This window comes from Capsicum annuum, chromosome 7 (genome assembly GCF_002878395.1).
Source record: "Capsicum annuum cultivar UCD-10X-F1 chromosome 7, UCD10Xv1.1, whole genome shotgun sequence".
NCBI classification, from domain to species: domain Eukaryota; kingdom Viridiplantae; phylum Streptophyta; class Magnoliopsida; order Solanales; family Solanaceae; genus Capsicum; species Capsicum annuum.
In genome coordinates this window covers 75,319,052-75,331,827 of record NC_061117.1, presented here as the reverse complement: position 1 = coordinate 75,331,827, position 12,776 = coordinate 75,319,052, and the positions used below count along the sequence as shown (strand labels likewise).

General features: G+C 36.2%; 1 protein-coding gene across 1 annotated transcript; it reads left to right on the top strand.

The window, feature by feature from the left end:
• The first annotated feature begins 11,455 nt into the window (after window positions 1-11,455).
• Window positions 11,456-12,411, top strand: LOC124885736. The gene is made up of 3 exons (XM_047393991.1): window positions 11,456-11,545; window positions 11,797-12,082; window positions 12,170-12,411. The coding sequence occupies exons 1-3, from the start codon at window positions 11,456-11,458 to the stop codon at window positions 12,409-12,411; spliced, it is 618 nt and encodes a 205-aa protein (XP_047249947.1).
• The last annotated feature ends 365 nt before the right edge of the window (window positions 12,412-12,776 follow it).

The following is a 12,776-nucleotide window of genomic DNA, read 5'->3' as shown; positions in this document are numbered from 1 at the left end:
TGTATCCAAAATTAAAGTTATTGAGAAACTACCACCCCAATCTCAGTAAAGGGAGTGCGGAGTTTCCTTGGTCATCCAGGCTTCTATCAAAGATTTATAAAAGACTTTTCCAAAATTTCAAACCCAATGTGCAAGCTTTTGGAGAAGGAGACCAAGTTAATATTTGATGATGAGAGCAAGAAGACATTTAATTGCCTTAAGGAGAAGCTAGTTGCTGCACCAATCATTATTGCTCCAGATTGGTCAAAACCATTCAAAATCATGTGTGATGTAAGTGGAGTAGTGCTTGGGGATGTACTTGTCCAAAAGAAAGATAAACTATTTTATCCCACTTATTATGCAAGCAAGGCATTGAATGGGGCCCAAAAGAATTATACTGTGACTGAGCAGGAACTTTTTGTGGTGGTTTATCATTTGGGAAGTTTCATACTTATTTAGTGGGGACTAACGTGGTAGTACATACAGACCATGAGGCTTTGAGGTATTTGATGGAAAAGAAGGATGCAAAGCCAAGGCTAATCAGATGGGTTCTGCTGCTTCAAGAGTTTGACTTTAAAGTCAAATATTAAAAAGAATGCAAAAATCAAGTTGCAAATCACCTATCTAGACTTAAGGGAGATCAAGCAATCAAGGATGAGCTCAAAATTGATGATATATTTTCAGATGAGAAAATCTTGGCTGTTGAGCTCAATTGAGTACCTTGGTACGCAGACTTTGCAAATTATATGGTGAGTGAAATTATCTCGGAGAATCTTTTCTTTCACCAAAGAAAGAAGTTTTTTCATGATGTTATGAAATACTTCTGGGATGAGCCTTATTTATTTCAGAGGTGTGCGGATAATATTATTAGGCAGTGTATCCCAGAGTTAGACATATTGGGTATTCTGGAAGCTTATCACTCTTCTCCAGTCGGAGGTCACCATGCAGGTGATCATACTATAAAAAGGGTATTGCAGAGTGGCTAATATTGGTAGTTCATGAGGAAATGTGATCAATGCCAGAGACAAGGGTCAATATCAAAGCACCATGAGATACCCATAGTGAAGATGTTGGAAGTTAAACTATTTGACATCTGGGCCATCGATTTTATGGGGCCGTTTGTGAGCTCCTATGGACTAAAATATATCTTGGTAGTTCTGGACTATGTGTCAAAATGGGTTGAAGCAGTGGCTTTGGCTGATAACGAAGGCAAGAAAGTGGTGACTTTTCTTAAAAGGAATATCTTCTGTCATTTTGGTGTGCCAAGGACTATCATTAGCAATGTGGGGTCCCACTTCTACAACAAAACATTCTGGGAGGCTTTGATGAAATACGGTGTGAAGCAGCATAAGGTTGCTACTTCATATCATCCATAAACCATTAGGCAAGTGAATGCTTCAAATCGGGAGATAAAAGGAATTTTAGCTAAAATGGTGAATGTGAGCCAAAAAGATTAGTCTCGAAAGCTCGATGATGCCCTGTGGGCATATCAAACTACTTTCAAGACACCTATTGGGATGTCACCATACCAGCTAGTCTACGGTAAAGCATGTCACCTTCCAATCGAATTAGAGCACAAGGCCTTGTGGGCTCTTAAATGACTAAACATGAAAAGGAAAGAAGAAGCCGAATAAAGATTGGGACAACTAAATTAAATAGACAAATTCTATCTTGGAGCCTACGAAAGAGCAGATTTGTACAAAGAAAGAAAGAAGAATTACCATGACCAAAGAATAGAGAAGAGAGATTTTAAAGCTGGTGATTGGGTATTGTTGTTGAACTCTCGACTTAAAGTTTTTCCAGGAAAAATTAAAGTCAAGATGGTCTTGGCCATTCAAAGTAAGTGAAGTTTTTCAATCAGGTGTGGTATAACTCAAAGGTAAAGATGGAAGTATGTTCAAATTTAACAGGCAAAGATTCAAGATCTATATTGGTCCAACGGATAATGCAAAGCCAGTATCCACTTTGTATCTCAATAAAGTCTAAGTAGTCGAGATAACTAAGTCATGCCGCGATAGTAAATCAGGCGCTATTGGGAGGTAACCCAAATTTTTATGTTGTAAGTTTGTTTGTTTTATTCTTAAAATAATGATTGTAATGAGTTGTGTAGGTATGCAAGGGTTAATACAAAATCATCACACTCGTGATAAGGTGTCAAGTGAGGTCGTCAATTGAGCCAATGTTGAGGTATAATCTGGATAGAGCTAATGATCAAGATAGATAAGCTATCACACTTGTGATAAGCCGTCACGCCTGGTCATCAGATGACCTAAAATGAGGCATCACTCTGTCTTAAGGCGCTGATGAAATATGACGAGCTATCAACTTTATGATAAGCCATCATGTATTTTTGGGCCCAGTGAAGACATCCTGACCCGACCCACATCTTTTAACATTAAGCTTTTCACCTTCCAAACCCTATTTTCTTTAAGTTATTTTCTTTCCACTATTAGTTGTTATCTTTATTTGCTCTTTATTTATTACTTAGTAGATAATTAAAAAAAAAAACAAATCAAATAATCTTTGCAATTTTATTCACCTCGCCTTGCTCGTTGGTTTCCTTTTCAAAAGCCAAAATTCTACTTTCTTTGCATCCTCTCTAAACCAACTGAAAAAGGGTGCAAATATTCTTCTTCTTCTTCTCTTAGAAACCTGTTGAGCTCACTTGTTCTTTTCTAAGCAATTTGAAAACCCTCACAAGGGAAGCCTGCAGTTATAGTTAAATAAGAGGTATGTTTCAAGCTTGAATTGTTTTCTTTGGTAAGCAATGATAATTGTCCAGTAATGTAAATTTTGTGGGTTTTGAAGTGTTAATGACCAACTTTAAGTAATGCATTGTGAATTGATTACTCAAGACCAATTACATATCGCATCACTAAAATGTGTTCATGAACAATTTCTTTTTAAAAGTTGAAAAATGTACCATTATTGGGTAAAAATCTTCTAAACTTTAGCTTTTTAAAATTATTGAGTCGAATTTGGGTATGGGTTCTTGTTGAAATTGAAAACTAGGGCTACCAATTCTGAATTGAGCAATAAAGTTTGAAATTTCAGCCCAACAATCGAAGTTTACATAGTGGGATTCATGATGTTGAATGATAACTATGTTGAAAAGTTTTCAAAGAAAGAAAAATGGGTTGAAGATTCTATTTTAGGCTAATGAACTAGCTAACGAGCTATCACAAAATTGACGGCATATCAAACCAAATCATCAGTTGTTGTTTAAATTGGTCACATTCTTCCTGAGGCTGACGACTTGGCTGACGGGCTATCACATAAGTGATGACTTACGAGATCAAGTCGTCAGTTATTATTTAAATTGGTCACATTTTGTCTTAAACTGACGACTTGGCTGGTGGGCTATTACTTAATTAATGGATTATCAGACCAAATCATCACACCCTTGCTCAATGGCAGTGATAAAACCCTTTCAAGGGTAGCATTGAAATTGATTGGCTTTTGATTGATTATTTTCTCTTGAGTATTAAGTGATTATTTCTTTTTGGCCTTGCTGAAGAATTGATCATACCTCCAAAAGGAAAAGCAAAGAAAGTTGCTAAGAAAGTGACCAAGGGGAACGTGAATCAAACACACCTCAATAAATTCGAAAGTGAAGAAGAGGTACCACAACTGCAGAGACGCAACAGAAGACAGGGTCTAAAAATAGCAGAACCTCTTCCACAACTTGAGGAAGAGGTGGTTAAAGAAGTTGACTGAGGAGGAAAACACCTCTCTATCTGAACATACATCTTTATAGCATCCCAACTCTAAGAAACCTTCAGCAGAACATCCTTCTTATGAACACCCAACTGGTAAAAACTCTCATTTAAGGGGAGATGTCATTAAATGCAAGAATTATGGTGTTCGAGAAAGTGTTAGATGGCAGGTTCATGGGGCAAACACAATCTACCATGGCGGAATAACAAGAACAAAAAGAAGAAGTATTAAGCAGCCAATATGTGAAGAGATGAAGATCATCACTACTGGGTTGAAAAAATACCCCTAGATGGAGAGATAATTTAAAGACTATGATTTGGGATGGACCACGAAGGGGGGTGAATCATTCTGCCCCACATTAGTCCAGGAGTTTTATACAAATTACCAGGCTACGTTGGAGAATAAGTGTAATAAAGGAAAGAAAGCTATAGACATGTCAAATATGGATAAGATCCTAGTTAGGACAGTGAAGGTAGATCTCTTGGACAACATGATAAATAGTTTTCTCCATGTTCCAAACTTTACCCCTTCAACCACTTCTCCAAATCTCTACTATAGGATTAAGAAAAGGGTAAAAAAACATCTGTGGTTGGAAAACATTATAGGTGAGAGAGAGTCGGATTGGTTGACAAATACAAATAAAATAATTTTTAAAGCCACATTGGCTTAGGAAGCAAGATTTTAGTGGGGCATAGTATGCTCTAGATTGATGCCAAAAGCTGGCAACAATATCATTAGTGACGATAGGGAAGTCTTGATGGTAAGTTTGTTGTCTAAGATCCCTTTGAACTTTGGGGAAATTATTATGGATGAAATGAAGATTCAGGGAACAAGACCCAACACTGCATATCCTTTTCTTTGTTTAGTCATGAAGTTGTGTGGGGCTGCTAATGTACCTTAGATTGTAGGTGTAGATCAAGAGATTGCTTCTTGGAAAACTCACAACCATATAAAGTATGATAAAAATCATCCTAGTTTAGTGTTAGGAAAAGGACCAGGGGTTGAAAATGATCCAGTTAGGACTGATGAAGTATAAATGGTTTCTACTGATACTAGTTCAATGACAAATATGAAAGTGTTAATCCTCGAAGCTATACAAGCCACATCTTTTATAAGGGCAGCTTTAGTGCATGAGAGTGAAGAGAACCCCATAGTTGCACCACCGGTTTCAGAGTATGCCTTTACTCCTCGTAATTTTAGAAAAATGGTGACGCAAGGAAAGAGGTTTGAGGCATAGTTGAAGTTCTTTGCTAACCAATTTCAATCTACTGTGGACAAAAAATTAAAGTAGAAATTAAACCCTTCCAAACTTTTCATAAACGTGTTGATGATTTGGAAAACCATCTTAATGTAAGATTAAGTGAGATGTCAGCCTCGGATCTTGCAGATTTCAAAGTCACTTTGGGTAAGGTGAAAGTTGATATTGTGGAACTATAGCATAACCAAATTGTGTTACCTTCAGAACCCACTTCTGAAGAATCTAAAAATAAAGGCCCATTATTTAACATTACTGGAAAACCAGTGAAGAAAAGAAATGAAAAAAAAAAGAAAAGAGCAATAAAAAATATAAAAGCAAGAGAAAAGGGACTGATAGTGATAAAGAAAAAAAGGAGAGAAGAGAGAAAAGAACAAGGCAGACAAAGAAAAAATAAAAAAGGTAATTCAAATATCGAAAGTGTAGGGTGAGCCTATGGAGGAAGCATTAAGAGCAAGAGCTATGGGAGACTCAACGAGTGGGCCTCCATTAAATGTTGGTGATAATTTTGGGGAGTTTTTCTCTCTGCCAACCACTGTTGTAGATATGTTAGCACAACCTAATGCTCCTGATATGACTGCTCCAGCTAATGATGTGGCAACAGAGTCAGCGACTCATGATTTGCCCCTTTGAAGTGCTACAGGTATATCCTATCCCTTACTATTTCAAGCTGGTAGATATCCATTGAGGGAAATCTATGTTCTTTTCTATGGGGGTAGGGGTACTTTCAACCTCAAGGATATATTGTTTATGTTCTATACCCTTGAGTGTTACTTAGTAAATCGATATGTTTAGGTTTGTTGTTTGGGTTACGTATTTTGTCTTGTTGTTTTGTTTCATAATGTTTGTGATTAACTAAGAGACAAATAGGTATGAACGATAGTTGAGATAAATGAGAAATACCTCACCAAGTGTGTAGTTTGCAACTGTGTGATATGTATCTATATGTGACCACTGTGAATCATTTTATGGCATTAGTGATAGGGACGCAATAATTATTGCTAACAATTACATAAACCAAATAGGTAGCAATTTTTCATGTAACTTTATGCCAAGTGTGTGTGAGATATTACCAAGTACCCTCTATGTCATAAATTCAGAACTTGCCCAGTTAGTCTTACTAAGATTGTAAGATAGTAGTTAGGAAAGGATCATAGGACATTTTGATATTAGTCCACTTTTAGCCTAAATAACCTTCCATGTTTGAATAATACCCCTTGATCCCAATTTTGAGCCTATATGCCTATTTTTTTGGTTAAACCTATCACCTTCCCATTTGTATCACAATGAACCTATTTTTGGCCCTAGTCCTCCTTGGATATTGTGCACTTCAACTTAGGAAAATAGCCTAAGTTGAGGGTGGCTATCATAGGGGTGCGTGATGTAAAGTGAGTATGAAAAAGGGTAAAATAAGAGAAAAGAACGCAAGACTAGGTGCGGTGGAAATAGAATAAGAAAAGAAAAATTGTCAAAAAGGAAAAATAAAAGACTAAAAAACTGCACCCAACCTGAGTATGTTTTAATAAAGAAAGGGAGAAATAATGTAAAGGTTAATAAATGAAACACCAAAAATAATGTAGTTCCAAGAAGGCTTAGTCACTTTAAATATCCTTGTGTATCATACCATCCCCAAGCCTACACTACAAAGCCGAAGAAAAGTCCTATAGTGATCCTAACTTAACTATCTGAAAGACTCAGTAATGAAAATAGGGGAAAGCTTATGGTATTTGGTATACATTTTCTGGAACTTCATTCTAATAAAGAGTGTTTGTTGGTCATCCCCACACTGACAAACTTGATTTCATATATGATTAAGGAGGGACTTCTTTGTTGTAAGGGCACATGAGTTATATTGCTAGCGGTTTACTTATTTGGGGGAGTGTAATTTGTATATATGTGTGGTTCTTTATGGATAATGAGATGCCATTTCTTTATTGCTTTGTGTCACGTTGTTGTTCTTCATTAACACACATAGTTGAGTTTAAAGTGATTGAACTTGGAGAGGGTAAGGTGTTCGAGCAAAAATTGATGATTAACTTTCATAGGTACCTTACATTCTCTTGGTTAAGCATTGTAGTATTGTACTATGTTAGTTTCTTGAGGACAAGAAATTGTTTTAAGTTGAGCCTGTTAATGTGTGAGCTTTGTGCTAGCACATGTAAGGCCTTTAACTTGGAATAATTATAAATTCTTAAGTAACTTTGTCATTTTTTATTATATTCTCAGTGATATTGCAGGGAAATCAAGATGCAAGAGAACCTATGTCAACTATGTCAAGAAGGATGGATTTTGAGAAAGTAGATATGAAGATTACAATTGATGACTTGTCTAATAAGTCATCGACTTTGAGATAAGCCATCAGAGAAGTCGTCAGCTGAAGACAGTATGTGGGAGTTGAAGTGAAGAATTGATGACTTAACCCGACAAAGTCATCAACTTCCTGATAAGCTGCCAAATTAGATCGTCACCTGTAAATAGCAAACATGGATTCGAAAGAAGAGTTGACGACTTGGTCTGATAAGTCATCAACTCCCTGATAAGCCATCATATGATGTCGTCAGCTATGCGCAAAAAATTTAGGATTTGAAATTTGACTCCTAAAGTAGCTTGGGTATTTAAGGGAAATTTTTAGGTTTTGATCATTGTCTTGAAACTTACATAAAACATCAGCTTTTCAATAGTGTTCTCTGTATTTTTTCAAATCAAGTTTTTGGGATTATTATTGTGGTTTTGAGAATTTTCTTGTGATTTAGAATGAGAAACAATCATATATCTTTATAGTTTGTAAGTTAACAACTATAGAATTATGAATTCATTTTGTTCTTGATTTTTATATCACGAGTAGCTAATATTCTTAACTTGAGTTGTGGGATCTATGAGTATGGTCTTGTAAAGTGATTAGTTGGTTAAAATTCTCAAGGCATTACGAACTTCTTGATAATTCTTATGTTTTGCATGTTGTCTATTGGTTGCAAACAAAAGACTAAGCCTAATTATTGATTTGCTTGAAGTAAGAGATCAATCTACTAGGAAGTGAATTGTCAACGGGGATTTGAAAGTGTTAAACTTTCATTTAATGACTAACACTGTTACAAATTTAATTAACTTGAGATAAAATCTAGTTAAGTATATGGATTTCCTAAGTTCGAAAGAATTAGGTAATTGAATGTCTAAATAGGTCTAGAGACATTTTGATAGTGCTTTGATACTGATAGTCTGTTGTTCCTACATGTCATAAGAATCTTGAGCCATAACTAGTGTATATCAAGTACCAATACTCGTAGTGAACACAACTCTGGTTTTCCCATAACATTGATTTGAAACATTGAAATACTAGTTGCAAGTTGGTGAATTTAAGTGAACAATAACTTTTGTTTAATTTCTTAAACCCCCATTTATATGAAGCTATTAAATATTAGTTGGTTGAATCACAAATAACTTAAATTAACGATATATTCCCTTTGGGATTCGACCCCAACCTAGTTGGGTTATATAATTGACAACGGCCTCTTACTCTCTCATAAAAAAGGTGTAATTTGGGTGTATCAACTAGCTTGAGCTAGGTGTCATTCTAGATAGTATTGGTGGATGTTCTAGTTAGTATTGGTGGATTCTAGGGTATTCAATGAGTTACTTATAATTTGAATGTGCAATATTATATGTAAAAACTTGTTTAGTGTGTCTAACATTCAATTAAAATTAGCCAAGAATCAACAACTGATTAAAGCGTAAAGTGGTCAAAACTAGTGGTTAGATTGATTTTCAAGTTCGCTATTATTGAGGTTGTGTTGTGTTGAACTCTAATGTATGGTATTTGATCATGTCGGATTCTTGATGAGCTTTTATGGATGATATTTTGATGATATTCAAGTTGAAAATGAAGGTAAAACAACACCACAAGGCAAGAGGAGAAGCGGTGGAACACTAAGACAAATATTAGAGCACTTGGCCAATTTCAATGTGTGTGTGCAATATGCCCGCGTCGCCCAATCCATAGCTTGATATGGAGCCCGGTAATCACCCATTGTAGTGGTTCTATAGAGCCTGTAATGTGCCTGGAAGTCCGTTGCACCTATGGGTATGACACCCCTCACCTATGCTCGGCTAAAAATTACTCCAACTATAAATAGATATTATGTGCACTTTGTTGAATACTTTTTTTTACGTCTTGGAGCATTGTGAGGGGCTGCTAAATACTTTATTTAGGGTTTTTATTCTTTCACTTTATCTTTTTAATTTATTTGACTATGTATTCCATTAGTTGGATCATGATTATATCGATTACTGGCTAAACACCCCCTTTCCGATGTTAAAGCCAAGATCATGACTATTATTGTTTTGGATTGACTTCGTTTGATTTGCTTATCATATTTGGTTGTTTATTTATCCTTGTTTGAACTATTTTAAGGAGTAGCTAGACTTAGAATATACATATTGTTGACCTTTTGATATCGGGAGGGTAAATAGGAAGATAGAAGGTGGGGATAAACAAAGTAAGGTCCTTATTCCTTTATGAAATAAGGAATTTGAATTAGCGTCTAGTATAGGGATGTGCCTAGAAGCCTTGCTTGGTTCATATGTAGGATGATAGCTGTAATCATTTAATTTGATTATTATATCCTTTCTCAATGATGTAGTTGTAATGTCCAAGTTAGGTAGACGATTGGAGGTCGGGGGACTATGATCATGTGATATACCCTATGAATCAACAACTGAGATAAACTATTCAACGAGTGAAGTTCAATAGCTTAGTATGATTGTTTAAAGTGCTTTAACCCTGGGCTTTGCTCTATTTATTTTCTCAAGTCTTTTATTTCACACATTGTTTACTTTATGTTTAGTTTCACAAATCTCCAAACTATTTTTTGTTACACTTGCACTAGATTTATCTAAATAGTAAACTAGAATCAAATAGTTGTTGGAACAATTCTCTGTGGGATCGATACATAGTTTTATGTAAGGCCACTATATAACTTGGTAGACCACATACACTCGTGTTTGCGCTTGGGCGCTGTCAAGTTTGTAGCGCCGTTGTTGGGTACTTGTAATACAGCAAGTATTTTTATTTTAGTTTTAATTTTTAGATTTCTTTACTACTTTATACTTGGTCTTGTTTTTGTATTTTCAGGAAATAGGTTTATGGGTATTAAGCTAGTAAGGGATAGGAAATCGGTTGTGCCGACCTCTTAACCCGAGCAACACTTCCATCAGTGAAGGATAGAAGCAATCCTTCTTCCCTGTATTCTGCAAATAGAAGAAGATCAAGACCATCTAGCTCTCATGGCTGAAGAATAAGCAGCCCGCAGGATAGTTTGTGAAGTGGAAATCCCACTTCCGATAAATTTGACCTCCCTTTTTATGAAATTAGCTGCTGGAGGTAATTTTGAGCTCAAACAAAATTTGGTGCAGCTTTTGGTCAGCAGTAGACAGTTTTTTGGGCTTTCATATAAAGATCCACAAGTCCACTTGCTAAACTTTTTGGAGATCAGTGACACATACATCCCTACGGGTTTGTCAACTAATTATGTAAGGATGACACTATTCCTCCTTTCACTTTTGGGGTAAGAGAATAAGTGGTTGAATGTTGAGCTGACAAATTCAATAACAACATAGGATGACTTAGCACAACAATTCCTCATCTAATTCTTTCCATCTGGAAATACTGCAAGACTTAGTAGTAAGATTGTAGGCTTCAAATAGAAGCAAGACGAGAATTTATATCGTGCTTGGGAGTGGTTCAGAGCTCTAATTCGAGAATGTCCACATCACCAACAGTCCAATGAGGTATTATATCATACTTTTGTAGAGGCACTTGACCAGAATATAAAACTTTTGCTAGATCTAGTTGTAGGTGGTCAAGCTTTGAAGCTACGTATGATGAGTTGTATACTTTATTGAACTGCATTGCTCAAGGGAACCTAGAGTGGAATTCAAACTCAAGGAATGCTACAAAGAAGATTGCAGTTATGCTAGAGGTAAACCAATTTACTGCTATATCTGCCCAAATTTTTGCAGTACAAAATTAGATAAGCAACATAATGTTGGGAGTCACACAGCCTTCAGCCATAGTTAATGCAATTCAACAAGTTGTAGGTTGGTGTGAAGTGTATGCTAATAGTGGCCATTTGGCAGTGATATGTGTTGTAAATATTGAGTTCGTGATGTATATGGTCAATGCTCAAAGGGATAATTACGGGAATGCTTAAAATCTAAAGAGGCATACTCAACAACTAAATCAGTCATTGAATGCCCAACAATAGCAGTTTCAGCAACCATAGGTTCAAGGGAATCGGATAATAAATAGAATTATGGAAGGTATGTTGAAATAGGTGTTAGCTTATCAAACATAATTGGCAGTGGATATAAAGAGTTAGTAGGATGATATGAAGACTTAGCAGGCGACTACAAGGAACTTGGAGTTGCAGTTAGAATAAGTACTATAGGAACTAAATACTAGGCCTCAAGGTAGATTTTCCTAGTGATACTAAACCTCCTAAAAAAGTCATGACAATCACTTTGAGAAATGGTAAAGATATCAATGAAGAACCTCTAAAGGGAACTAAGGAGGAAGATGTAGAGAAAGTTGCTAAACAGGTAAATAACTAAGTTGCTAAAAATTTAAGAAACTGTGAGTACTCCAAAAAAAAAAGTTGTTGAACAGGTGAAGGAGGGACCACCACTACCTTTCCCACTAAAGTATATAAAAGTGAAGGATAATGTGTTCTTCAAGATATTCTTTGGCGCATTTAGAGAGCTTCACATTAAATTACCTCTTTTAGATGTCTTGCAGGGAATGCCCAAGTAACTACTTGAGGGATGTGGTCGCTAGAAAAATTAAGTTGCAGGATGCTGAGCCAGTAGCACTCATTGAGGAGTGTAGCTTTATGGTGACTCAAAATATGCCTAAAAAGCTTAAGGACCTTGGGAATTTCACCCTCCCTATTCAAATTGGCAGCAGCAAGGTGGTTCATGCACTTAGTGATTTCAGGTCTAGTATCAACTTGATGCCCCTCTCTTTGTTCAATACTTTGGGCTTGGGAAAGCCTAGACCAAGATTGGTGCTATTGCAGCTGGAAAACGGGACCATAGCCCTTACTAAAGGAGTCATAGAGGATGTTCTCATAAAGGTTGGTAAGTTTATTGTTCGTGCTGACTTTATTTTTTTAGATTTTTAGGTAGATAAGTAGGTTTTGATTATCTTAGGATGTCCATTCTTAGCAATAGAAGGAACTTTGATAAATGTGATAGAAGGAACGCTCATTATTAGGTTGGAAAATGAAAAGGTGGTTTTCAATGTGTACAAATTGCTTAACACACTATCCCACTACAAAAACTTGTGCATGATTACTGTGATTGAAAGAGCTAAGTGTAAGGTGATGCAGATGGTTCCACAAAAGACCGCTTTGGACTTCCTCATTGAGCAGCCCAAGCAACAACTACCTAACCCCTACAAGATGTAGATTGATGATCCTGAAAAGGCTATTTGTGAAAAAGTTATTAACCTTAAGATTTCACACTCAAGAGGTCAAAAATGAAAAAGAAGATGGCCTCCAAGTGTGAGAAAAAGGATGAAGGAATATGAATGAGTCATAGTTGGGTCGTACCGTGATACTAAATTAGACGCTGCTTGGGAGGCAACCCAAGTTAAGTAGGTATGCTTTCTTTTTAGTAGTTTTAGCTTTTACTTTACGTAGTTTTGTTTTTATTTAATCCCAGGTTGATGTAAATTTTGAGTGCCGAAAAACCTGAGCTAAGGAGCATGGCAAAGACTAAGTGTGGGGTCCGCAGACCCCTTTGATGTGTAAAGATGCTACTAGTTAGGCCT